This window comes from Babylonia areolata, chromosome 24 (assembly GCF_041734735.1).
Source record: "Babylonia areolata isolate BAREFJ2019XMU chromosome 24, ASM4173473v1, whole genome shotgun sequence".
Lineage (NCBI taxonomy): Eukaryota > Metazoa > Mollusca > Gastropoda > Neogastropoda > Buccinidae > Babylonia > Babylonia areolata.
The window spans coordinates 30566979-30589969 of NC_134899.1; the positions used below are offsets into that span (position 1 = coordinate 30566979).

Genomic DNA, 22991 nt, shown 5'->3' on the forward strand with positions numbered 1-22991 from the left:
CTTTCTGGTTGCTTCCGGTAGACAGGTGAGTCGTGTTCGCCATGCTTTCGAGTTTCAGCAAAAAATGATTTTGACATGATCAGAGTCCTGAGTGAGAAGTTGTGCACACGTATTGCTAACATAGCGTTAATAGGACCTCGTTAATATTTATTATGATCAGTTACAACCATATCAAACCAACAAGCATGTAAACTTCGTAAAAGCGGTTTTATAAATTTGTCGGGGTTGGGAAGCCGCCGATCAATCTGAGCATTCTCCGGATTCAGAGCGACTCTGATTTTAGTACTTCAACCCTCTAAGTTATCAGTTTTACCGATTCTCAGCCAGTTTAACATTTTTGGGTGATAAATGATAAAGCAGATGTAACACATTCCTCTCACTTCACAAACCCGGAAAGTTAACTCACTCCATGCCAAGAGTTTTTGCCCTTGCGAATCCCAGAAAACCCAGGGTTTGTTTTGGATGGGGAAAAAATTCTCAAAAAAACAAATAAACACCCAGACAATTGAAATTTAGTATGTGTATTCAGTGAATGTTGTTCCATATTTGTGCAAAAAATTAAATTATTTACTCACCATCTTGTTGTTGATCACAGTATCCATTTTTTGTGTATTTTTGTAGCATTTTTGCACCCATCAGAAAAGTATACCAAGTGTCCTTGAACAGCTTACAATTACAAATGTTCCACATCACATCCTAACACGATTTGAGGAACTGAAGACCTAGTACATGCAATGAAGTATGAACAGATGGTGGAGAAATTCACGCACACACAAAAAAATTTGTCTATACATAAAAAAAGGAGTTCACTGTACACAAAAACCTGATGTATTATCACTGACAATAGTCTTGTCTGGAGTGAAAAAGCTCATGGCAGGTGATGTTGAGTCCTGGGCACAGCTTCATAAACAGTGGAACTCCACATTTTGGACACCAGTTGGCAGTTTGGTGTCTTGGTGTGGTGTGGCGCTTGAACAGGTCTTCACACACCTTGCACTTGCAGTAGTTGGTCACTCATATCCACTCCAGCCATGTTGGTGATGTAGTCTTGTACTGCAGCTGGCTTCTGTCTTTCAGGACAGTGTCGTGTTGTCACACTGACCATGGTAGTTGGCAGCATGACTGTAGTCAGCACATGAACTGGCTTTTTGTTCTGCCACTTCAGCACAGCAACATGACCTGCAACCATACACACACACAAATGATCATGCAGGTCTGACTCTTTCTTCTTATTGTTGTTTAAATTATTTGTTTGTTTATTCCCTTGTTTATTCTAAATATTTATGTGAATGGAAGCATAATGTGGTAAGTTTTTTACATATAGTCAAAGAAAACCGTCTTATATATATATATATTTTTATTTTTTTATTTTTTTTAACAATATTACAAACAATAATGACAGTATCATCAGTATTAGTACTATTACTGTCATTTCTATAACATCTTGTTCTACAAATAAACTCCATGTTATTGAAAAACAGAAAATAAGTAAACATATGCATGCAATCACACACACACAAACACACACACACACACACACACACACACACACACACACACACACAGATACAGATACGGATAATTTATTCATGTATAGGCCATTGCCCCTCATGAAGGGGTACATACACATGATCATGTAAGAAAAGCAACAAAAAAGCAACAAAAAATGAGCAGTCATATCATCAAGAACAACTTCAATATTCTAAGACATCAGAGTTGATCGCAGTCTAAATGTTTTAAACAAATAAATTGACAAATTACGAATGGTCTATTCATGCTGAGAAGCCATGAGTAATGCTAATCTATGCTGACTGGGAAATTTACAGAATTTGGATGATATATACCTTGTTCTTAAGTCATGCAGGACAGGACAAGTTAGGACGAAATGTACTTCATTTTCTTCCTCCTTGTTGCTAAGTTTACACCTTAGATCAGTTGCATTATGTGTAAATAAACACCATGTTATTGTAAAACAGAAAATAAGTAAACATATGCATGCAATCACACACACACACACACACACACACAGAGATATGAATAATACACACTCACCATTTTCAGTCCAATCACTGGTAAAAACACCAGTACAGTCCTGTGTTTCCTCAGTGATTTCGTTGTCACTGTCGGTCAGCTGGCACATGGTCAGGACTCGCTTTCCTCTCCACTGTAAACACTCTTTTCAGCGGCCGAATCTATTTCTAGTTCATCGGGATATGGTTCAAAATCACTGTCTGACGAATCAACATTATCTCCTTCAACATTGGAGCCTTCAGTTTGGATCATTTCCAAAGTGGCTTCAATGTTGTGTTGCGTTTGACCACTCCTACCGTGTCGAACACTTCGACGCGACGCCATCTTGTCAAACAAATTGCAGAGCTGACCGAGGGTATGCTTCGTTGTCATCTGCTAACGAGTGTGTCACTACGTGTGTGTGAATGAAAAGTTGGCCAGAGATAACTTAAGAATCAGTTCATCTTTTGAGTTTTGTATCCGACACGTCACTCCAACAGCGCGACTTTTCAAAATCCAAATCCGCATATGCGGACAATGGCAGCGAGTGAGTTAAGACACCATTGTGCATTAAAAAAAATACTAGAACAACAACAGAACAACACAAAACAACAACAACAAAAGAAAAACAACAACAACAACAAACAAACAAAAACCTGGAGATCGTAGTTGTTGTCTGCATCTAAATAAGAATGATAACAATTTTTGATATGGGGCCTTCCAACAATTAAGGTGCTTTACAGTAACAGCAAAATGTAATAATAATAATAATAAAAAAACAAAACAATAATGATGTATAATGCAAAAAGATAACAGGTAGCAACATACTATATATAACACACAACACACACACACACACACACACACACACACACACACAAATGGCCCATCACACACACACACACATACACACACACACACACACACACACACACACCACAACACAACACAACACACACACGCACAGACGCAACTGCACCCACACTCCCTTCTCTGTCCTCATGCACACTCATCACAATCAAGTCATCAGTCTGGATGGAAACAGCTCATTTTTAAATGGTATGGAGGGATAGGCCATAATCATAGTAATGGGTAAAGAGGTTTGTTTTCAGGCCTGACCTGAAAGACTCCAGGGACTGTGTCAGAGTATGACAAACATAAAGAGTTTCAGAGCTCAGCTGCTGAGAAAGAAAAGGCTCTCTGGCCATGCTGTTTGTATCTGAAATTAGGAATCTGAAAGAGCCTGGTGTCAGCAGAGGACCGAAGGGTCTTGAATGGAATGTATACATGGAAACGTTTGAGTAGATATTGAGGGGCAGAGTCTGTGATAACTTCAAAGCAGAGATGTCTGCATTTTTCTGCATTGTCCACTGGAAACACAAACACATGTGCGCGCGCGCGCCCGCACACACACACACACACACACACACACACAATCTAATTGAGCTGACTCAGGAAAGCTGTATTAGAATTTATTGAATGCCGTCACATTCTGATGCATATGTTCCAAAATTTAATGCATAATGAAATTCCTAATGGAAAACAATATTCTTTTGTATGTAAGCTGTCATAAATATCGCATGTAAGCAATTTCAAGTATCACATTGTCAAATATTAAAAACAACAACAACAACAACAACAAAACCCAAACCCAAACAAAGCAACAACTTGTTGTGCAGATATGTTAGGCACAGCATAGGGCAGTAACTGGGTTCATGTTACAACACACTTGTTGTGTTAAAGGATGTGAAGACAAGACTGTTTCACTTATTTTATAGCATACACTGGATTAAATTACAGTGTCGAGTGAGCTTCACCAGACAATAATACATTCATTTCATGAAGCCATAGTTCCAGGGTTGCAACTTGAATACATGTAGATAAGGGGATCATGTCACATGAAATGATGAATACTGATATTTTCTGTCATGAAAGAAAGCCATTCAACATGTTTTGCTTTGTGCATTTAGGTAGAAAGACGGCAAAATGACGAACCCCAAGGGATACAGGCGCGGCACGCGCTACATGTTCTCAAGGCAGTTCAGGAAGAAGGGAGTGACCCATCTTTCCACGTATATGAAAGTCTACAAACGTGGTGATATTGTTGATATCAAGGTAAATAGAAATAAACTCCCTCCTTGTCACACATCCAACTTTCACACCACAATTTCTCTCTACAGTCCACTCTCTCCCCACTCCAAAAAAGTATGTCAAGACTCTTACAAAGAGTACAGTGATACTGTTAGTGTTATGCAGGACTAAGAGCAGAAACTACATACATCCTGTGGATATTGAAATATCACTACATCAGTGTTTCTGAGTTGCATGAATGTAAAGACAATTCTTTCTGGGTGGAAAAAAAAGAATGTTTATTACCACCAACATCTTAGTTGAATAACTCACTGACTAGATGCATCCAGTTTCATTTTGATAATGACAGATCTGATCCATTCACTTTGCAAGTTTGTTTTCCTAGAATGAAATGAAGATTCTCTTTCTTGTTTCTCTGAAGGTATGCATGGCTGTCTTTCCTTTAGAATAAATTTGTGTGTTTCGCTGTTTGCATTTGAGCACATACACGCGCACACACATGCATGGTCACAGCTCCAAACTTATGAACTTATTTTATTCTGGGTTCTGAAAAATGTTGGCCATTTTTCATTTTCTCTATTGGTTGAAAATATTCTCAATCTGGTGTTTAAGAAATTCTTGTGTGTGTTTAAAAAAAAAAGTATACTTCTCTTCATTTACTCAATTTTTTTTTTTTTTTTTTTTTTTTTTAATAGTATATTGCCTTAGTTGTCCTGATCATGATGGCAGTCAAGATGATGGAAATTTAACAGCCATGCCTATTGTTGACAGGGTGATGGAGCAATCCAGAAGGGAATGCCGTTCAAGTTTTACCATGGCAAGACGGGCCGTATCTTCAATGTGACGAAGCATGCTGTGGGTGTGGTGGTCAACAAGAGAGTGGGGTCAGCATGTATTGTAATAATAAGTCATTGTAGCAGACAGTGCACGAGATATAATTTGTCTTGCAACCTTACCTTTTTTCTAAAACAGTGAAAGGTCATCTCTCTAAGCTGGCATTGAACAAGGAAGCACTGCAGCCTTTACAGAGTGGAATAATTAAGTTCTATCTCTGGAATCAATCTCAATCATCAAGTCTTTGTATGCTGTGCTTGATGAAAGCCACAGTATCTTCCTACTCCTAGACTGAGTTCTTTAGTTCATTTGTTTCTGTGAGGGTGCTTTGATCAGTGGAACTGCTGAATGGTTAAACTTAAGTCACTGTGGACAACGGGCACCAGTTGAGGATCAACCGTTTACAACTGTTTCAGACAAAGCCGATCAGGGTTTCAGAAAGTTTTGAATTTTTGGAGTGGTACCTAATTTGCATTATGATGTTATCAGCTAAGAATATCTTAACTGACCTTTCCACTCTCCACTGCGACCAATAAATGCAGAGTGTGTTTCTGTGCTCAGGACAGTGCGTGCCAACAATGGTGTCTGACCCAGTTTCTTCTCAGTCACAAGGCAGATGTATAACATAATTAGAAGAAGGGGCCCTATCAGGGCCATATAACTTTCGGAATTCAATCTGTTTCTAACTTCTTGTGCTTTCCTGGATTCTTTCACAAGTCATCAGTATGTGCAAGTTTTGAACAAAGAATATGGATACTTTCATCTCACTGGATGATAGCATAAGGATTCTTGTTAACACCTTCAGGTTTAAATGAATCATAAGACAAGACAGATCCAACTCTCATTGTTATACTCATACATAATCATCAGCACAGCTTGCAAATTGCCTGACTGGGACCACTGTCTTCACTTGATGAAGTGTCCAACGCCTTTTTGGCATGTGTGGCAAAGCTTCTTTACACACGTGCTCCGTGGTCCAGTTAGCAAATCATTATTGAGAAAAAAAAAGGGTCTTCCATCTTATGAATACTTACTTAAATGGCATTTTTATCATCCAGGCATATTAAACTAATCATTCAGAGTCTGCTTTTGGTAATTGTGTCAAACTCTGATGAATGAAAAATCGAAATACATGCAGGATGTCAGCGGACGTCTTTAAGGCACTATGGCAACACTTTTTGCAGGACGTCAGCTGATGTCTTATAGGCACTCAACTGCTTAATGGGAAGGCAGATTCTGGCTTCCTTCATGGCTTGGTGAAAATGGTTGTTCATGTAAAAGCATACTCATAGAACTATACAGGTGAACATGGGAGCCCACAAGTACAGAGGAAAAAGAATTAGGGTACCTCTGAAGTTTATGTGAATAACATTTTTTCCATATTGTTTGGCAGACATGTTGAGCTTTAGGGGCTGACTGCAAACTGATGAGTGTCAGCACATTGATTTCAGCAGGAACAGAACTGAGCAGCAATTTTTCCACAGAAAGAATTTACCAAGAAAAAAATTGTGTGTGCGTGTGTGTGTGTGTGTGTTGCAGTAATCGTATCATCCCCAAGAAGATCAATGTGCGTGTGGAGCACATCAAGCACTCCAACTGCCGGCTGGACTTCCTGAACCGTGTGAAGCTGAATGAGGAGAAGAAGAGGCAGGCCAAGGAGAAGGCTTGCAGGTGCAGTGCAAAAGAGAGGTCAGTGTTCATGTTCCACAGTCATCTTCAAATAATGAATACAATTTTTGTCACCTGTCGACAAAGATAAAAAGCATAGAGATCGTGACATGTGCCACTTCAAAATAAAGTCTCATCTCTCCATTAACTCATGCTCACAAATAGCCGACTATTAAGAACTTTCTAGAAATTTTGACAGCCACGTTTCTTTAACTGGACTGTGTGATCAGAAAACAATAATCGTTCGAGTTTCCCACATGGGCATCAACCTCTTGCAGTATATAGAGTGTTCTATTGAGGTGCGTTGCCGTGGAATGGAAAACTACGGGCAATTCAGCTATTGCAGGAATTTTCTGTCTTCGCTGGTAGTATTTCTTCAAGAAACACAAACAGTGATATAGAGAAAAAAATTTAATTATCATGACACACGCAGTTAGCTTGCAAAGACAAAAAGTCGCATCAGAAATGCTTCATATCATGTGCATTCATTCTGTGGGATTCAAAAGAAACAAGAATTAAATTTTTTCATTTTTGTGGATTTGCATAAACGTAAATCAGTGTAAAAAAAAAAGCAAACAAACAAAAAAAACATGTTTCAAAATTTGTGAAATAGCAAAGACATACAGAAGTTGCACATACAATTAAACCACAAGAAAGTTTTTAGTATCTCTAGTCACTGCAGATATCACGTGGGAACGTTAGTGCATTACTGTGGAAGTAATCTCATTTCGAGAGATTCGACCATTTTGTAGTATTTTACTGAATTTTTATCCAGTAAAACACAGCTACTGTAATGAATAACAAAAACAAAATTGTATCATTTCTTTTGTTTGCTTGCCACACGTATAGACCAAACACCAGAGGCAGAAACATGGAAAATGTGAGCAGATGTGGTGTGCGTTTCATAGCGTCGGATGGAGACAATCTTGCAGATATGTAGCTGGTGTTTTAGCGTGCAAGGGCCATTTGGCTTTTGTCATGTTCATGTTGTTGTTCCCATACACTTTCGATTCGGAGTGCGGAACACAGCCACGTTGATATATTGCTGAGCTAGGAGGATGTGTTCTGTGCTTTACACGTGGAAGCTGAATGTACCGTGCTTGAAACAACTTCCACGGAACTTGTATTTGGCTCCAAGTTTCCAAAAAGTGAATCGTGTGCAGGAAGATCGATCAGTGGAAACTAACGTAACGCACAAACACTATTTTTGGAATAGTCAAAATCCTGCTGCTTAGGGTTTTGCTATAACTTGGCTCAGTAGTATGTAACAGACTGCCCTAATATGTCATGTGGATTCTCCAGTTCAGTTTAGAAAGTTTCTCAAAACTCACCTACGTTCTGCCTACCATCTTATTAACTAATGTGCTTCTGCTTGCCATGTGTGTGCGTGGCATGTGTGTCTGCTTGATGGTTTTGTGTGTGCACACGCTTGTTTTTGTATGTCACACTTGATACTTATATACTTATGTTTGTTTGACATTATTGTAAACACCATGAGCTTCCTGTCTGGGACTTGTCACCATCAGTCTGCATTAATTTGTTTTACACGTTATGATTAATGCTGTCTGGGAAGTGTGTGTCAGTCTGCGTTATTATAAGTAGTAGTGTTATTATTGCTGTTAATATTATTATCATCATTGTTATCATTATAATTATTATTTTATGACAGAGTTTTTTTCATATGTTATGATGAATATTTTTCAGCCCAAGCAGCCGAGGGAGGGTCACTTCGTGTCGACAAAGTACAACAAACCACAGTGGATCCAGCCCATCCCCTATGAGATCATTGCATAATGTGATGAAAGTGTTTGACTGTGTCCTGAAATAAAGACTGCTCTTGTATTCAGCCTGTGTGTCTGTATGTTAGAAAGAGTGCATGTGTACATGTGCATGCGTGCCTAAGAAAGACAGAAAAGTCTTTGTTTAAGAGACATCTCTGCTGTGTTGGTCAGGAAATCAGAGGAGCACTCCTAGTGACACATCCATCAAGTGGGTGACCCTTGACATTGTGGTCCCAGTTTTCCCATCTGAGCACATAGCACATTGAGCTCTGGGTGGGAGCCGGACATGGACTGAAAAAAAAAAAAAAAATCTATGGCGGAGCTCAAACCTACCAGCTCTTTCTGTTTCACTCAGCAAAGCAGAAAAGTGATCTGTGAGGCAGGAACTTGAAGCTGAATTCCCTTGATTTTGGTCGACTTGGGATGGTGGTGAATGGTGTGTGGGTGTGTGACAGTGAAAGAGGGAGATGCACTGTGAGCTGTTCCTTGTCTCTGTGTGTCTCTTTGTCTCACTGTCTCTGTCTCTCTTCTGTCCCTGTCTCTGTGTCTCTCTGTGCTGTGGAGAAATGGATAGGAGTATAATTATTATGAGTGAAAGTGTGTGCGTGCATTTTATGTATGTTGTATGAAGAGGTGATATGTGCTTTTTATTCTATTATCTTCAAAAGTTTGACAACTAAGAGAGTGAATTCCAAATTTTTTCTTGAACTTTTCTCAGCATGGAGAATAGCAAAATCATTCAGTTAAAAACAACAAAAAACAAAACACACACACACACAACAAGGGGTGGGGGTGTAGGATGACATTATCTGTTTCCACATCAGGTTCAGATAGTCTTCAACTGTAGGGCTGAAATAGCTCTTGTGGAAGCTCTTTTAACCCCTTGACTGCCGTTAGTGTGAATGAGTATCGGTGAAGGCCTCTCACCACACTGAGATATGATGATGCTTACAGCTGATTTCCACAATGAAGCATGTTTGTCTTTACTTTCTTTCTGGAAAATTTCAGTAAAATTTTATTTCCTCTGCTGTCTAGTTTTTGGTTAGGGAAACAACCAGTTGAGAAACTTGACACACACTGCTGTTCTTTAGAAAAAAAATCACCAGTTTCGGCACACCTGTTAGGTGAAGGGTGGAGATTTTTGTTATTTCTTTTATCTCCAAGGTCAACACATGTGCAGACCAGCTAGTTCCTGAACCCCTTTTGTTTGTATACATATGCAAAAGATCATATACGCACATTAAAGATCCTGTAATCCATGTCACGTGTGGTGGATTGTGAAAATTCTCAGTATGCATCAGCCACAACAGATTCATCATCAAGTTTATGTTGGTCACCAGTGTTTTAAAGAAATAGAAGACATCTGTTATCAGGTTGAAAGGAATCAAATTTGTGTCTCTTTGCAGGAACTGTTGAAGCCCTTTATTTCTGGCTTTCTGTTAACTTGTTCCCATTCTGTCCAGACAATGGGGATGTGCACCTCTTGAAACAGCCTCTCATCACCATTCTGTCTGCAAGATGATACTTCTTCTACCACTGCTTCTACTACTACTAATGATAATAATGAAGTGCTCTTCTATAATGCACTTCCCTCACAGAAAGGCTTCACAAATTCAACATAACAGTAAAGAAACAACAATTCTCAAGAGAATTCAAATGATAATCACTCATGGCGCTTTACAAATTACATGTGACAGAAGAAGCAACAATCATAAGAAAAAGAATCAGCCATGAAGAAACAGTCCTCACCCTCACATCATGAACAGCACGCACACGCGCACATGCACGCACGCACACACACACACACACACACACACACGTACACACACACAATTGCGTGCACACACAAACACACCTCCACCAACACAAATACACACCAACACTGGAAAAAGTAGTGCATTACTCATATAACAGCAAATTAGACACAAAGATACAACTTTATTGTCAGTAAATGTACAGGAATTTGTCTTTTGGCTGAGGAACATGTGACATTCAACATATAAAGCAAAACCAGTTTTAGAACATGAAAATTCATGAAAAAATGCAACACAACAACAAAATGAAACTGATGTTGACTTGGTGAGAAAAAACATGTGAATGACACTAAAATATAGGATAAACTCGTTAACTATGTGTACAAGTTGATCACCCACACCCCATCACCCTCACCCACCATCCCCCACTCTGGTTTGTAGTGTTGTGTGTGTTTCTTTCACTTTTTTCATTTTTATCCTGTGCATTTTACTAACGCCATGCTTGTGCCTGTATGCCATGTGTGTGTGTGTGTGTGTGTGTGTGTGTGTGTGTGTGTGTGTTGTTGTTGTTGTTTTTAAATAATTATAATATATAATTATAATATATATTATGTATCTCTATGCTTTCATTTTATTCAGTATTGTGTAGTGTAGACCCTAATCAGGGCGGGGACTGGATGTAAAAAAGCACACCAGCGCTTATCTATTATCCTCGAAATAAAGAATTTGTCTGGTCTTCTCACCCCCTCCAAAAATTATGCATTATGACAGATTTATAAATAAATGAAAAAAATAATGGGGATGCCCAATCTCTTGGAACAGCCTCTAATGAATCTAAACATTCATCAGTCAAGTGTTCATGTAAGCAGTTAAGTACATGCCAACCTACCTCCGCGGGGACAAAACTGTTTTATCCCCCCGGAGGTAGGTTGGCATGTACAGCAAGTGACAGCTGTTTTGTGGAGTGCTCATCGGGTTTGCTACATCAGTGCTCCTTCACAACCATTCTCATTCCTGCAAAGAACATATCACCTTAGTTCAGTGGGACAATTTTTTTTTAAAGGAATGTCTGTAAAAAAAAACCTACTGAAGGAAAAACAATGAAGGTTTTTTCTGTTTAAATCTGATTAGAAATCTATCAGACTAAGCCTGTATAGTGCCAGTAACAAGGTATAATAATCGACAACACACACAACCCAAACACGATTAACATGATGTATCGAGTAGTCTAGGGGAGACGACCCATAACATCGTGTGAATGTACATGGATTGTCTCCCGTAGACCAGTCAGAAAATTATTCCTCGAGTTCTCTTTTGAAGACTCTACACTAAAATAATTTCACACTACTTACTGCTCTTGAGTAAACAAGTTTAAATATGATCATCGTTAGTTGGTCATGTCCGTACGCTTTGCACAAGCTTTGTTGCTCTTTGTTGCACTTTTCGAATACAGACACTCTAAGTATTGTTTCCTTGCAATTTCAAGTGTGGTCGTACCAAGGCTTTTGTACAGTCACGGTCAAGAGATAACAAAATTTAATGTTCTTCGTGAGCAGTAATTTTGTTTCTTTCATTAATGCAGTTTTGGATTCAGTTACGGATCAATGAGAAATCCTCTCGTAAAAGTTACTAAGATATTTTTATTTTTCATATTCACATATTTTCACTGTGTCAGTGGCTCATCAATTTTACTTGCATTGTGCAGATTTTGCTCGGAGTTCGTCCATTACTTTGCATTTACCAACATTGAGAGACTGACCCCACTTCCTCGTTTAAGCTTGAGTAATTTTGTTTAAACATTGTTGTTGCATGTCTTGTACAGTAGTCAAAATTCAAATAATTTACAGTTATCATCTGGGCCACGGTCGGTCACTATGATCATCATGTCATGATTATCTCTCAGGAATCGAATATGACGACGAATGCGTTGTGCCGTCTGCGGTGGAATAGAGAGTTCCGCGGCCATCTTGGATTTCGCGCATGCGCATGTAACTCTCATCCCGACGTCGAGCAATGCCAAGGCGATCGGTGGACACGTAGGCCTATTTGCCTTCGTAGCCCATTGCCCCAGGCAAACATGCGGCGGTCATGCAGTTGCTGGTGGGACGGGGCGATAGACATATAGTATAGATCTCAGGGGCGGGGCATGGAACGCCAGCGGGCAGGGCAGGGCAGGGGCAGACCACTGATCTTTACAGATCTCGAGCAGCAGCAGGGCGCGCGGTTTTCCATCGTAGGAATGTCCGAACTGCTGATTTTGTGAATGCACGCCAAAATCCAAATAGATCACATCAGTCTCGGTTGCCATCATCAAGTATGTCCACACGCTGCGATCACTGATGTAAGACTGTGTGATCTTTTGCCTCGAAAACAACTCAGATGTCGGCGCATGGCAGTGTGTGTGTGTGTGTATGTGTGTGTGTGGTGTCGGTGTGTGTGTGTGTGTGGTGTCGGTGTGTGTGTGTGTGTGTGTGTGTGTGTGTGTGTGTGTGTGTGTGTGTGATATATATATATATATATATATATATATATATATATCGCATTCATATGAGAACTAAATAGCGTAATACCGTCTGTATATAGGGCAAAAAAAGAAAAAAAAGACACCCCCCCACCCTTCCCCCCAAAAAAAGACCTTAGAATCTTGCATGTGATACAAGTTACACTGGTCGGTAATTATGTACCCGACTCAGATCTAAATCTTAAAGAAAAGGAAGAAAGAAAGAAAGGAAAAAAAAATGAAGAAGCTGTATCAATTACATTCAGGTTTTTTTTCCAGGTCCATTTGAAGTGTACAGGTCTATTGGATGAGCATTTGATCATTATCTACTCTGTTAACTTGTGACAATCATCTAACACTAACTGTTGAATTATCTATTCTGTTAACAATCATTTAACACTAACTGTTGAATTATCACTGTACAAAACACTGGTCAGACCCATGCTGGAATACGGGCACTCCGTTTGGCACCCATCCCAAAACGGACGCTCCAGACGTAGCCTACAACGAAGGGCCACAAAGCTGATAGGGAGGCTCAAAGACGAACCCTACTCTGAACGTCTGAGAATGCTGAAACTGCCCAGCCTAGAATACCGCAGACAAAGGGCTGACATGATCGACACCGCAACTTGAACTGCACAGTGGGCGAGAAACCAGAGGGAACAGTGTAAAACTGGCACAACGCCGCTCCAGACTACAACTACGAAGCCCCTACTTCTCCCAGAGGATAGTCTCTTTGTGGAACAGTCTGCCCGAGACAGTCACTGAGGCAGTTTCAGTTTCAGTTTCAGTAGCTCAAGGAGGCGTCACTGCGTTCGGACAAATCCATATACGCTACACCACATCTGCCAAGCAGATGCCTGGCCAGCAGCATAACCCAACGCGCTTTGTCAGGCCTTGAGAAAAAATAAAATAAATAAAATAAAATAAATAAATAAATAATAATATAATTAAAAAAATAGGTAAATAAATAAATAAATAAATAAATAAGTAAATAATAATAATAATGAAAATAAAATAAATAAATAAAAAAGATAACAGTGATGATAAATAAGCAAATAAATGTATAAAAAAAACCCCAAAAAACCCCAAACAAACTGAGCAAACAACCTTAACACATTCAAGAGTAGACTCGACGCCCACTGGGCCAACCTCCCAATCCTGTACGACACGGAGTGCAGTCACTGAGCAAATATATAACCAGTGGAAATAATTATTGACATTTACCAAACAGCTACACATGCGGCACAGTACCAGTTCTATCGAAGGAAAGTGAACAGGCCTAAACGGCCTTCAACACTAAAGTTCAAGTTCAAACAGTTATCTAACACTAACTGTTGAGGGAAGGGAACGGATGGCAAGACACGGACATAATTATAACATTGCAGAATGGACGGGAAAACCATTTACAGAGACTGGCAGGCTTTGACACACAACCTGTGGGAATCTGGCGAACAGTTCTGTGCGGCGCCACAATATCACTCGTCACAAAGTTTAATCAAGGGCGAAGAAGAAGAAGAAGAAGAAGAAGAAGAAGAAGAAGAATCTCCTACTTGATTATTAATTTTCTTCCGTGCACGTATGATTCCAGGCTCCATTCCCTCTTTCGCAATAACTGTGATAACTATTCCACCAAGTGTTTGGAATTGGTGGCAGACCTGGACAGAATGCTTGTGCACTCGATCGTGTTTGTGTGTTAACCATTCAGTGCCACACCCCATGTGTGGTTGTAGTATTTTCACTTAACGTCTTCTCACACAGTTATATTATCATAATTGTGTGTGTGTGTGTGTGTGTGTGTGTGTGTGTGTTGAGTCCACCGTCATGTCCCACACGGTCCTACACTGATTCCGGCCGAAACGAGTTCAGACAAATAGTTACAACAACGGCATTCAAGCGACAAGATAACAAGTCTGCCGACCCGTTGGTGTTCTCAATATACTGAGGTCATGCGACATGTTGAAGGCATCCATTTGTTGACCAAGTCAAGAGGACGAGCAGAAGAATACATAACAAATTTAGTTTCTAGTAGGTGTGAAAACGAGCTTAAAACCAATCTTTCCCTCACCTCCCAAGAAAAAAAAAAAAAACCACACTAAAAAACAAAACCAACCCCCTCGCCCCCCTCCGCTCGCCCCCCCCCCCCCCCCCCACCCAAGAAAGAAACAACACAAACAAACAAAAAAACAACAACAAAAAACAACAAACAAAAACAAAAACCACACAAAAAAACAACAAAAAACAAATCCCGAACAAACAAACAAGAAACAAATAATGAATAAATGAACTGAAAAAAAGAAAAGAAAAAGAAAATGATAATAATAATAATATTAATGCGCCGGTCAGACTTTAAGACTAACAACCGAATCCTATGCAAGACTATTAATTGATTTCCTGCACGGAAAACCCAAACGAACGATACTCACACATTGAAAAAAAAAAGATTATCTGCTCAGAGACTGTTGTATCATTTTTTACCCCCTGAATTTTTAAGTTATTATTGGCTGCTCAGATATGGCTTAAGATTTGGAAATCGGAATTCCGATTGGATTATCTGTCTGTAGCTCAGTGAAAAAAGTCCCGGTCTTTTTTTTATTTTTTATTATTTTTTTAAAATCCAAATCGGCTAAAAGACATTATGGGCGGTCTGTGCCTTTGTCCCATAACTGGCTGAATAAACGGACAGATAACAAGCGTCTAAAGGAAATTGCTAGCCAGATCAGTCAGTTTGTATGGGACGGCCAGACATTGACAGGTTTTTCCCGGTATTGTTAACATTTGGACTGACTTGGGTTTTCCTACATTGATTCAATTCAACAGTTTTTCTAGTTACAAAAATCTGTTTGTTTAATGGTAACAACAAGAATACCAGCAACAGTTTTTTTTGTGTTTTTTTTCCGCCCCTATTTCCTGCACGTTTCGTTTTCTTTCTTTTTTTTTTTTTTTTTTTTTTTTTTGTAGCAGGTGTTTTTTTTTTTTTTTCGTTTTTTCTTTCTTTCTTTTTTTTATTATTTTTTATTTAAAAAAAAAAAATAATTCATCCAATAATCATGTTGTTGTTATTATTATTATTTCTTTGTATATATATATATATATATATATATTTTTTTTTTTTTTTACTATTCATTTATTTTCCGTACCTACTTTTTATTTTTATTTTATTTAATTTTTTTTATATATTTGTTTACTTAATGATGAAAACAAATAAACAACACTAACGAAGAATTTTTTTAAATTTATATTTGTTTACTTAATGATGAAAACAAATAAACAAAATTAACGAAGAAACTCCTGTCGGTACAAAAAGCTTCGATGGTTTACAGGGGAGAAAACTGTCACCAACAAATTATATTTGCATGAAGTGCAGGCAATAAACCAAATGATTTTACATAATGTGCCAAACAGCATACCTATGGTTACAAATGCAAACTTGATTATGATTGGTGATGTAGATTCTGAAAAGAGGGTGGAAATAACGAAATAAGTAAACGAATAACATTTGCCTATTTAATTTGCCGGTGCAGTTTAGCATTTAACTGTGTGCAAGCGTTCGTGAGTGAAATGCGCAAGAATACTACGTTTGTATTTGTATTTCTTTTTATCACAATGGATTTCTCTGTGTGAAATTCGGGCTGCTCTCCCCGGGGAGAGCGCGTCGCTACACTACAGCGCCACCACCCCCACCCCATCCCTCCCTCTTTTTTTAAATATTTTTTTCCTGCGTGCAGTTTTGTTTTTCCTATCGAAACGGTTTTTTATACAGAATTTTGTAGGGAACAATGAATCCTTTTGTTGCGGTGGGTTCTTTTACGTGCGCTAAGTGCATGCTGTTCACGTGACCTCGATTTATCGTCTCATCCGAATGACTAGCGTCCAGACGTCCACTCAAGGTCTAGTGGAGGGGGAGAAAATATCGGCGGCTGATTCGTGATTCGAACCAGCGCGCTCAGATACTCTCGCTTCCTAGGCGGACGCGTTACCTTTAGGCCATCACTCCAAATATACTATTGGACTGTGCATGAAACCTTCTGCAATGGGAGATGTTTGTCGGTCTGTCTGTCTGTCTATATGTTGTGTGCTTGCATGCATAACATCAGTTATCTGTGTGTGTGTGTGTGTGTGTGTGTGTGTGTGTGTGTGTGTGTGTGTGTGTGTGCAGAAGTATTGATATTAGTATTGTTATCATTATTGTTAGTAGTAGTCGTAGTAGTAGTAGTAGTCGTAGTAGTAGTAGTCTTCAATTTCACGTCTTTCCACTCCAAGTGATATTGGAATATTTGACGAAAAAACAAAGAGAGAGAGAGAGAGAGGGGGAGGGGAGGGATAGTGTGTGTGTGTGTGTGTGTGTGTGTGTGTGTGTGTGTGTGTGTGTGTGTGTGTGTGTGTGTGTGTGTGTGTGTGTGTGCAGAATTATTATTATCATTAGTAGTAGTAGTAAGTAGTAGTAGTAGTCGCTGTCGTAGTCGTAGTAGTAGTAGTAGTAGTCTTCAATTTCACGTCCACTCTAAGTGATATTGGACGAAAAAAGAAAAAAAAAGAAAAAGAGAGAGAGAATGTGGTGTGGGATAGTGTGTGTGTGTGTGTGTGTGTGTGTGTGTGTGTGTGTGTGTGTGTGTGTTTACTCTTATTCATTTCATCATTATTGTTCTTATTATCATTATTCTTGTCATTATTATTTTTCCCATAATTTATTTCACTTCGTTTGATTATCTGTTTATTCAGCTATGTGTCTTATTTCATTTTTTTTAAAGATTCCTTTTTTTGCATGCTATTTTGATTCATCAACTAATTAATTGATAAATCATCTCATCTTATTTCATTTCATTCTATTTTCCACCAAGGCCTGACTAAACGCGTTGGGCTTTGCTGCTGGTCATGCATCTACTTAGCTTTTGTACTGACTGCGGCGTATATGGATTTGTCCGAACGCAGTGACTTCTCATTGAGTAACTGAACTGAGATAAACCATAACTTAACAATAGGGTTCCTGTTCGTTCAGTGCTTTTCGTTTTTTTTCCGGGAACTTATGTGAGTTTAAGCATGGAATGAACTGGCATTTGTGGAAGAGAGAATTGCATTGAATAAATCTTATTTTCTCTGAGGGTAATAGACTAAGCAAGACAATGCTTTTTTTCATCCAGCCCTCGAAGAGCAAACAGTAAGTAAAAAAAAGAAAACAAAGACAAAAACAAAAAACAAAACAACAACAACAAAACAAACAAAAAACAAAACAAAAACAAAAAAACCACGAAAAAACCAAAGGTAGAAATCATTATATCAATTCTCAGAGAGAGAGAGAGAGAAAGATAGACAGAGAGAGAGAGAGAGAGAGAGAGAGAGAGAGAGAGAGAGAGAGAGAGAGAGACAAATAGAGAGTTTGTATGTGCATTTGCGTTTTGTGTATGCGTGTTCGTATGTGTGCGTAAGTATGTGTATGTGCTAGTTAGTTAGTTAGTGTGTGTGTTAGTGTGTGTTAGTGTGTGTGTGTGTGTGTGTGTGTGTGTGTGTGTGTGTGTGTGTGTGTGTATGTGTGTGTGCGCGCGCGCGCGTGTGGGTGGGTGTAATTACCACCACGAAATAATAGCACGAATCATTTCCATCTCGAAAAAAAATTGTCGTTGTCATTTAATTTATATTTCAGTTTTAATGAGCATCGCTTTCAGAACGTTCGTACTCATCCATTAACTTCCGCTACTTCTGTATGGAAAATAGGAGGGGGGAGGGTGTGTGTGGGTGGGAGGGAGGGGATGGGGAGCTGATGCCTCATTTACACACAGACCCAACGCGCTGGTAAGGTTTGGAGAGCCTTCTGAAAGTTTCAGGTATTTGTATCATAATTCGGTTTCCACGTCAATACATTTTCCGTCTCGGATAATACTGCAATGTACTTTTTTGTAGTGCACTGGATGGTATTGTATCGTATGACGTAATGTTCTACCGTAATGTTTTGTGCCATATTATGTTGTACCCGTGTTGTTTGTATCTGTTGTATTGTATCGTTATTTGTATTGTGTTGTTATTGTGTTCGATTGTACTGTTTTGTATTGTATTGTGTTATATTGTCGTTATTTGTATTGTTATTATTGTGTTCGATTATACTGTTTTGTATTGTATTGTGCTATATTGTCGTTATTTGTATTGTTTTGTTATTGTGTTCGATTGTACTGTTTTGTATTGTATTGCGATATTGTATTGTGTGGCATTGTGTTGCCATCTACTAAACGGGCATTCTGTTGTATCGCATTGTATTTTTCGCAATCATTCAAAGGCCCAGTAAAACGACAAAAAAGTGTCGGTCAGTATACCTGGGGCATAAACGCATTCATTCATGTAAAACGAAATATAACATTTGAATGAGCAGTACAACAGTCTTCAACGAGATCAGAGTTTATATTGTGTTCTTAAACTGAAATTCTTTAGTGGAAGTATTTCACGTTTCAAGTCTTACATACACAGACCCATGCAAGTCAATGGTTTTCTTTCAAAATTGTTTATTCAGCGCTTCAGAAATGTGTTCAGATCAAAATTTCACTCGCAAGCAGATCATCCAAAATTATAATCAAAGTAGTAAGATCACAATTCAATCGCACACAAACGTATCGCTTACAGAACTATATTCTCTGATGGTAAACATGCAAGCCAATGCCTTGTCAGTCATCCTACAGAATGGACACGGTGGGATTTTCATAAAATAGCACATCGCATGTTATGTTTTGTACAGCATACTCGATCAGTGAGGACATAATATCTGAGCAAACGAGATCATTTTGACCACAAGGTTTGTGGCTTCAAAATGCACAATTTTGATTATGATGATAATAATATAGTAGAATAGTGCGTCCATAATTAACACAAAGTGCTACTGTTTAGTAGCAGAGCACATTTTCACGCTGATGCAGACAAATACAAGCACACATCTTTACACTGAGACACAGTCGCACATATTCACACACACATACGCACGTGCACTCTCTCTCACACACACACACATATAGACACACACAATCGCGCGCGGGCACACACACACACACACACACACACACACACACACACACTCACATCTGTGATAACAGTGACGAAACGTAACACGGTCAAAAAGTGTCATGAGAGGATTGTGGTCATCTCAAACATGTCCCTGAGATCACAACTCAGTCCTTGAGCATCACCTCCCTCAGCTGGTCACCACAAACAGCAGCCTGTCCTTTTCCTGTCTTTCATGTCGTGACAAGGGACCCAGGGGGAAATGGCAGAGACCCAGACCCCCCCCCCCACCTCCCCCCCTCCTACAGGTGATACAAGATTAACATTCCCCGGCAAAACGTACAGGCGAATTTTGAATTCAGCCATGGGGATAGATATAACCCTTTTCTTATTCTGGGAATACCTTCTTTAGCTGTGAGTAACAAGTTCTTATTACGATGAATAAGCACTCGTTCTGGGAATAAGTTCTTATTCTGAGGAATAAGTTCTTGATTTGTGGATAAGCTCTCATTCTGGGAAAAAAAAGTTCTTATTCTGAGGAATACGTTCTTGACCTGTGGATAAGCTCTCGTTCTGGGAATAAGTTTTTGTTCTGGGGAATAAGTTCTTGACCTGTGGATAAGCTCGCATTCTGGAGGAAAAAATCTTAACCTGGCGAATAAGTTCTTATTCTGAGGAAACGTTCTTGACCTTTGAGCTTTCATTCTGGGAATAAGTTCTTGACCTGTGGATAAGCTCTCATTCTGGGAACAAGTTTTCATTCTGAGGTATCAGTTCCAGGACCCAAGTACGAAGGTAAAGCTCTCACTCCTCCTCGTCCGCTTCAGTTAAAGGGGGCATCAGGGGCGAGCGGGGGATGGCAGGGCACAGTTTGGAAGACACCCCACCCTGGGTAGGGGAGCATGGAGGGGTGGCGGAGGTGAACGCCTCCACCCACTCGGAAACTACGTCCTTGTCCCTGGCGTCAAAGCTGATCACAGTCCCCTCGGCGTTGTTCTGCACCACGAGGAACTTGGTGTTGGCAGAGTCCCCTTCACACGCCGTGCAGGTGGACGTCTTCAGGTTGACGTAGGTGGAATGCAAAGAGATGGACTGGTCTCTGCTCACCACGGCGAAGTGCTCGAACGCGTTCCTGTACACCCTGACGAACACCGGCAGCCACGTTGTTCTGGAGCCCAGACGATGCTGAAGCAGTAGTCTTCCTGACTTCACCTGGTAACCGTCGAGGTTTGAACCCAGGTCAGCAGTGCGGCGGTCCTGTCCTGGCACCGTTTGAAGGGAGGTGGCGGAGGGGGAGGGTTGGTGACGAACTGTCCGGAGGCTGTCATGGTGGTTGGGGTACGGTAAAACTGCGGCCATGGTGGTGGTGGTGATGATGATGGTGATGTTCTTGCTTGTTTTTCTTTTTAATAGGCTGGCTAGCTCGGTATCTTTGCACGCCTGCAAACAACAATACAACAAGCTCTTTATTATTCGTGTGATTTTTTTTGTTCTTTGTATACTTAATGCAATCTTTCTTTGGGGAAATTAGTTGTTTACTTAATGCAATATTTCTTTGGGGATAACAAACAGAAAATGATGTACTTTCTCCATGTAAAATGTTCGAATATTGTTGTTGTTTTTGTTTTTCCTAAACAGAAGTGTTAGCTATGCTCTATCACAACCACGCTCCATCACATTAGAACATCTATGATTTGTTTAGTGGGATTTCTTGAAATGCTTGACAATGCATGATATGACATGTCCTCGCATTGTGTCAAACAGTGTTATGAGGTAGGGCGAGAAAGAGACAGACATTCAGACAGACGGCAGGCATAAGGAGAAGGAGTAGAAACTGGTCGATGAATCTCAACAAGAAGAAACGATGAAAGTATGGCTCGCTTTACACTGTTTCCGTTGTGAATCGGCTGTAGTTCTCGAGAATATTGATCTGATATTTCTTTCTTTGTGTGTGTGTGTGTGTGTGTGTGTGTGTGTGTGTGTGTGTGTGTGTGTTTGTGTGTGTTTGTTTGTGTGTGTGTGTGTGTGTGTGTGTGTGTGTGTGTGTGTGTGTCCTCTTTCTTATCACTATCATCACCAAATCATTGTCATCCCTCCTACCATAATAATCAAGCTGAATGTTTTAGATGAGGAAAACACACACACACACACACACACACACACACACCTGCTGACATGTACACGCATGCACAAAAATGCCACTACCACCACGACCACCACCAGTAACAACATCATCAGCAACAACAACACCACACACACACACACCCACACAATCGCCACCAGCAACAACAACAAACCTTACCTCTGAGAAAACTGGTGAAGTTGTCAAGCGAAGGGCTGGTCGATAGCCTTGAAGCCACGGATCACGTGGACCACTATTGCAGCGTTCTGACTGCGAATGGAACAGTTGCAGCCTCCAGATTTGTTGTTGTTGTTGTTGTTGTTGTCTGTCTATCTCCAGTTTCTGACTTCCTACTCAAACTTCTTCAGTTTCTAAACATCGGCAGGATACCTTTTGCCCAAGTCCAGTCCAAAATAGTCTCCTCAATTTCCCCTAAAAATTCTTGTTCCTTTCTGTTCAGCAGTTTTCTTGTTGTGTATAGTTGACTTCTTCTCAATCCCTGATCGATGATTTGGAGCAGATTGGAGAAACATCTGTTTATATAGGCGAGAAAGAGGAGATGCGCACGCGCGCTGACCGCTTTATTTTTTTTTCTTCTCGAGCGCTGATTGGTTCAGCGGAATCGGCCATTATTTGTGACGTTGGCGAAGTAAATTCGAGGTCGCGCGTGCCTCCTGTTTCACGTTTTGGTTTGTTCCTTGTTGTTGCTGCCGCCTGGTCTGAGAGAAGCAGGGAGGATGGGTAAGGGGGCTGTGGGGGTAGTGTGAAAGAGTGGGGGTTGAAAATAGGGGGAGCATGAGGTGTGGGGATGGAGTTGGGAGGAGGGGCAGGGAGTTTCGAGGACGGAAAGGCAGACTGCAGCTGATGTCAGAGTGGACTGTCTTTGGTGAGGGCTAGACGTGCGTTTGTAGAATAGAGTAGAATAATAGAATAGAATAGAATAGAATATGTCTTTATTACCACAGGTCACAAGGAATATTGGGGGGGATAGTACAAAACAAGGTGCGAACATAAATCGAAAATCATACACAAACAGAGATAAAGTAGAAATTAGGACACATATAAGTGCATATCAATATAAAAACTTGTGCATACTCACACATGCACGCACTGCACACACACACACACAAACACACACTCTCTCTCTCTCACACATGCGCTCGCGTTCGTTTATATATATCTATGTATGTATATATATATATATATATATATATATATATATATATATATATATATATATATATATATAT

The 22991-nt window shown here is 39.8% G+C and overlaps 2 protein-coding genes across 4 annotated transcripts; one reads left to right on the plus strand and one right to left on the minus strand.

The window, feature by feature from the left end:
• On the plus strand, nucleotides 1–8445 carry LOC143298940 (large ribosomal subunit protein eL21-like). Of its 3 annotated transcripts, none has more exons than XM_076611980.1 (5): nucleotides 1–25; nucleotides 3981–4125; nucleotides 4873–4985; nucleotides 6475–6628; nucleotides 8308–8445. In XM_076611980.1, exons 2-5 carry the CDS (start codon nucleotides 3997–3999, stop codon nucleotides 8395–8397), a joined length of 486 nt encoding a protein of 161 aa, XP_076468095.1. In that variant the 5' UTR covers nucleotides 1–25; nucleotides 3981–3996; the 3' UTR covers nucleotides 8398–8445. The 3 variants fall into 3 exon arrangements, with proteins under 3 accessions (XP_076468095.1, XP_076468093.1, XP_076468094.1); XM_076611978.1 differs by having other exon boundaries at nucleotides 6475–6624; XM_076611979.1 differs by lacking the exon at nucleotides 1–25 and adding an exon at nucleotides 69–91 and having other exon boundaries at nucleotides 6475–6624.
• Nucleotides 8446–20222: 11777 nt separating this feature from the next.
• LOC143299197 (uncharacterized) lies at nucleotides 20223–22209 on the minus strand. Its single transcript, XM_076612366.1, has 2 exons — nucleotides 21922–22209; nucleotides 20223–21059 (listed from the first exon to the last, which is right to left on the minus strand). Exon 2 carries the CDS (start codon nucleotides 20976–20978, stop codon nucleotides 20424–20426), a length of 555 nt encoding a protein of 184 aa, XP_076468481.1. The 5' UTR covers nucleotides 20979–21059; nucleotides 21922–22209; the 3' UTR covers nucleotides 20223–20423.
• Between the last annotated feature and the right edge of the window lie 782 nt (nucleotides 22210–22991).

Coding starts and splice junctions, on each gene's coding strand:
- LOC143298940 (XM_076611978.1), top strand. CDS start 3,997: ATGACGAACCCCAAGGGATACAGGCGCGGCACGCGCTACATGTTCTCA. Junction 4,126..4,872: donor GTGATATTGTTGATATCAAG/GTAAATAGAAAT, acceptor TATTGTTGACAG/GGTGATGGAGCAATCCAGAA. Junction 6,625..8,307: donor AGGTGCAGTGCAAAAGAGAG/GTCAGTGTTCAT, acceptor AATATTTTTCAG/CCCAAGCAGCCGAGGGAGGG.
- LOC143299197 (XM_076612366.1), bottom strand. CDS start 20,978: ATGGCCGCAGTTTTACCGTACCCCAACCACCATGACAGCCTCCGGACA.